Source organism: Anopheles bellator, unplaced genomic scaffold (assembly GCF_943735745.2).
Source record: "Anopheles bellator unplaced genomic scaffold, idAnoBellAS_SP24_06.2 scaffold00890_ctg1, whole genome shotgun sequence".
NCBI lineage: Eukaryota > Metazoa > Arthropoda > Insecta > Diptera > Culicidae > Anopheles > Anopheles bellator.
In genome coordinates this window covers 1-4,044 of record NW_026685014.1, presented here as the reverse complement: position 1 = coordinate 4,044, position 4,044 = coordinate 1, and the positions used below count along the sequence as shown (strand labels likewise).

Below are 4,044 nucleotides of genomic sequence, written 5' to 3'. Positions count from 1 at the left end.
TCCACGAAGTCGCGTGCTATCTCTTTAGTCACGCAGTCCACGTGACTTACCTTGTTGCGAAATCGTACCCCGTAAAACTTATGCGCTTTTTCCATCAGCTCCAATCGGAAAGTAGTGGTAATAAACTGAGCTTTATCGCTCAACTCGTGTATCATGTCAGCCACAGCACTTCGGTGTTGCGCATCCAATGCTTGATCGATTTCGTCAAATAGATAGAATGGAGCCGGGTCGCACTTTTGGATGGCAAATATGAGTGCCAGAGCAACCAGTGACTTTTGCCCTCCGGACAACTGGTTCATTTCACGCATCTCGGCATCGACGCCTGTGAAGGACACGCGAATGCCGATGCCAGTGAATTCGTCGGATGTCTCAACTTCGCGTTCCATATCATTTCCTTGGGTGTCGTTTGTGGTGCGCAGAATCAGATGACCGCATCCCTGAGGAACTAACTTTTTGAAAACTTCTGTGAAATTTGCCGCCACCTGGCGGAAGGTGAATTGAATGGCCTCTACTTTTCGCGCTTCAAGCAGCTGCATCAGTTCACAAATTTTATCCTTTCCCACATCCAGCTCAGCCTTTCGCTTGTACAATTTTTCCTTTTGTTCAGAAAAACTCAGAAACTGATCCAAGGCTTTCTTATTGACGTGATTATATTTCTTCAGATGTTGATTGGCCTTTTCCAATTCTTTGAATAGCTGCAATGGAAATTGAAAAGAAAACACAGATATTAACGTATTTGTCACACACCTCATTGCAGTGTCGCCTTTACCGCCTTCAGAGACATCTTCTGGTAACTGGCGTCCGTGTTGGGAAGAGCACCTAAACCAGATATCTTTTCCGTGCATTCTTCAACCTTCTGATGTAACATATTTTCCTTGGTCGCCCATTTTTCCATCCTTTTTGAATCTTCTTCCATTTTCTCTTGTGCTTCTTTTTCCTTCTGTATCCAATTTTCTAATTCTTTCTGTTGAGTTTTCTGCAACTTCATGGCTTCGTTTAATCTGAAAGAAAAATAGTTCTATGAAAACGAGTTCTCCGTTGACAGAATTATAGCAGTAAAATACATACTTTCGATCAATATCGTCCGTGTCAGTTAGCACTTTACGAATTCTTTTCTCCGTCGAAACCACCTCGTTACGGCAGTTGTTGAGTTGGCGCTTACGGTCTTCAACAGAAATTTCCTGCAACGCCTGTACTAATTCATCCTTACGACGGAACAAATTGTTAGTTAACAGATTTTCCAGCTTATTTTTTGTCACTTCCAAGCTCATACGCGATGTAAACGCTTCCTTGTTCTCTTGGTTTAGACGACGAATTTCGTCATTCAATGAGTCTACCTCATGTTGGTCCTGCACTGATAGTTGAGACATCAATTCCTGGTGCAATTCGTTCTCTAAACCATCCTTTGTGCTATTCATAGCCTCGAGATTTGCTTTGCACTGTGCCAATGAACGCTCTTTTGGATTTCGGAACCGCTCAATGCGCGATAGCTCGTCTTTCATGAGTCGGATATCGGCTTGTATCTTTTCGAATGCATCTTTCGATTTGCCCTGTTTTGTTTCCGTCTTCTGCATCTCCGACACGACCGAATTGATGTTGCTCTCCGTTTGCTTTAATTCATTTCGAAAGTCCGACAGCTCTTTCTCCAGATCCAAAATAGTTTGTAGAAACTCGGATCGTTTCTTTTGCATCTCGAGACGTGAACGCGATGTGTTGAAATATCCGCCAGTGAGTGAACCTTTCGAAGAAACTTGATCACCTTCGAGAGTCACGCAATCCAGGCCTGTGCTTTTGGCCAGTTCAGTAGCGCGCTCCAAGTTACGACAAATAAGCGTTCTTCCAAATATATACCTGAGCGCCTTATCATATTGTTCCTCATACTTAAGTTTCGATATCATCGGAATCGAATCAGGATCCTCCGGGTAATCGTGAATTTTAACTTGCAAACGATTTAGTGGCATGAACGTCACTTCGCCAGGTAGCTTCTGTTTGTTCATTTCCTTCAGAATTTGCGTTCCAACCCGGTCTGATTCAACAATGTGATGAAATAGGCGATTACCGGCAGTTACTTCCACTGCAGTATAAATTGATTTGTCACAATTAAAATTCTCAATTACAGGCCCATAATAGGCATCGGCGATTTCCGCATATTGTCCACCTCTTTGTTGGAAGCTTTCAAGCACCTTGCGCACGGAATCACGCCCGTTAAGTATCGGTTTACCAGCCATCGAACGTAACGCTTGATCAGTTTTGGCCAATTCTTCTTTGTGGCCAGAAAGAGTTTGAGTGACTGATGTTTCCTTTTTCCAAATGTCGTTCCGGATACTTTGATAGTGATCTTTCTTTTTCTTTAATTCGTAGAAGTTTTTGTTGTGTTCATCAATTTGCACACGCAGCTGCTCGAAAGATTCTGTATGGTCCAGAATTTTTTTCTCTAGTTCGCTCTGTTTCGCAATATCCTTTTTAAGGTCATCTTGTAGTTTATTTTGATGGGATATTTTGTCTTTAATCTGCTTGTTCAGAGACTTCAGCTCGCTTTGTATCCATTTATCACGTTCTTCTTTTGACGAGAACTGAGATCCTCGTCCTTGCTTAGCGTAAAGTTCTTTCCGCTTCTGCTCTTTTAAGTTCAGCTCGCGTGAACATTCTTCTTCTTTACGCCGCATAGCTTCGTAACGTGGCCGAACAAGCTCAAGTTCTTTTTCTTTCTCAGCAATAGTGATCTTTAACCGGTCCAATTCTTGTTCAGCGCGTTCCTTCGATTTGTTATCACCCTGCACTTCGTCCGACAGGTCAGAAATGGTCAGATCCAGTTTTGTTTTTTCGCGCAACAGCTGCTGATGCTCTGTAGCTAAAACTGATTTTTCATCCTTTGCAGAAATAACATCTTTCTTTGCGTCTTTCAATGCCTTTTGGGCTCCCTTCACCTTCTCTTGAGCTTTCTGTATATCTTGTGTTAGCAGTTTCTGTTTATCGCCAGAAGATTTTCGTTGCACATCCAAATCCTCCAGCTGTTTCTTCGTGTCTTTTAACTCCGTTTCATAAATAATATACTCTAACGTTCGTCTAGATTTATCCCATTTCTGGTACTCTGACAGCTCTTCCTTTTCTTCTTCCAGCGTTTTTAAACGGTCCTCGATGGTGCGGAGGTATTCAGAAATTTTTTCTAATTTTCCTTCACTCTCTCGCAAAAGGTTCATTGATTCCTCTTTTCGTTCATCGTACACTCTTGTGCCAGCTACTTCACGAAGCAGCTTGAGACGCTGTGAATCCGGAGCAGTTGCCATTTGATTGATTTTGCCTTGTTTGACGATGTAGTAAGGGTTTGAATTAGAGAAGCCAGCCGATTCTAACAGGTTCACCACTTCCGAACGCGGCACGACTTTTTTGTTTAAAAAATATTGATCCTTCTTTGCCCCAATCACACGTCGTAAGAATATTTCATCTTTATCAATCTGTAAAACATATACAATGTTAGTAATTCATCTTGGTAGAAGTGTCCAGATGTTTCAGCATCATATGAGCGTCAAACGACGCAATCTCATTATGAGATAGTATGCGTGACGATAGCTACACTTACCGGGACACGACTGTCGGAATTATCGAAGATTATTTCAACATACGCAGACATAGCTCGAGGGCCTGTTCCTTCATGAAGTAAAGCCTGTCTTTGCTCAGGCCGCAAATGCGTGAACTCATCGCTAAGGACGAACTGAATGGCTGGAAGAGGTGTTCATAATGCAATAACTTTAAATGGCAGTAGTTTTTTAAACAATTAATTTTTTTTCTTTTGCATTATAGAGACTTTGACATTTTACACAATTTGTAATCATAGAATAGATCGTACCGTAGAAAAAGTTGCTTTTGCCAGATCCATTTCTTCCCACAACCACATTATGCCGTTTGTCGAAAGGCTCTACCACAGTTTGTTCACGATAACTTTTGAAACCCTGAATGATAACCTGATGAAAGAAGGTGCTTAGTAGTATGAATAACTGAGCACAACAGCTGACATTACCTGTTTTATATGCATGTTTAAAACAC

At 41.7% G+C, this 4,044-nt stretch overlaps 1 protein-coding gene across 1 annotated transcript; it reads right to left on the bottom strand.

The window, feature by feature from the left end:
• Window positions 1-5: 5 nt before the first annotated feature.
• On the bottom strand, window positions 6-4,033 carry LOC131214435 (structural maintenance of chromosomes protein 3; the record flags this gene model as incomplete). Its single annotated transcript, XM_058208810.1, has 6 exons — window positions 4,019-4,033; window positions 3,848-3,962; window positions 3,581-3,720; window positions 1,069-3,455; window positions 770-1,001; window positions 6-695 (listed from the first exon to the last, which is right to left on the bottom strand). Coding segments are annotated over exons 1-6 (3,579 nt in total), but the record flags the coding sequence as incomplete, so codon positions are not given.
• Window positions 4,034-4,044: the final 11 nt, after the last annotated feature.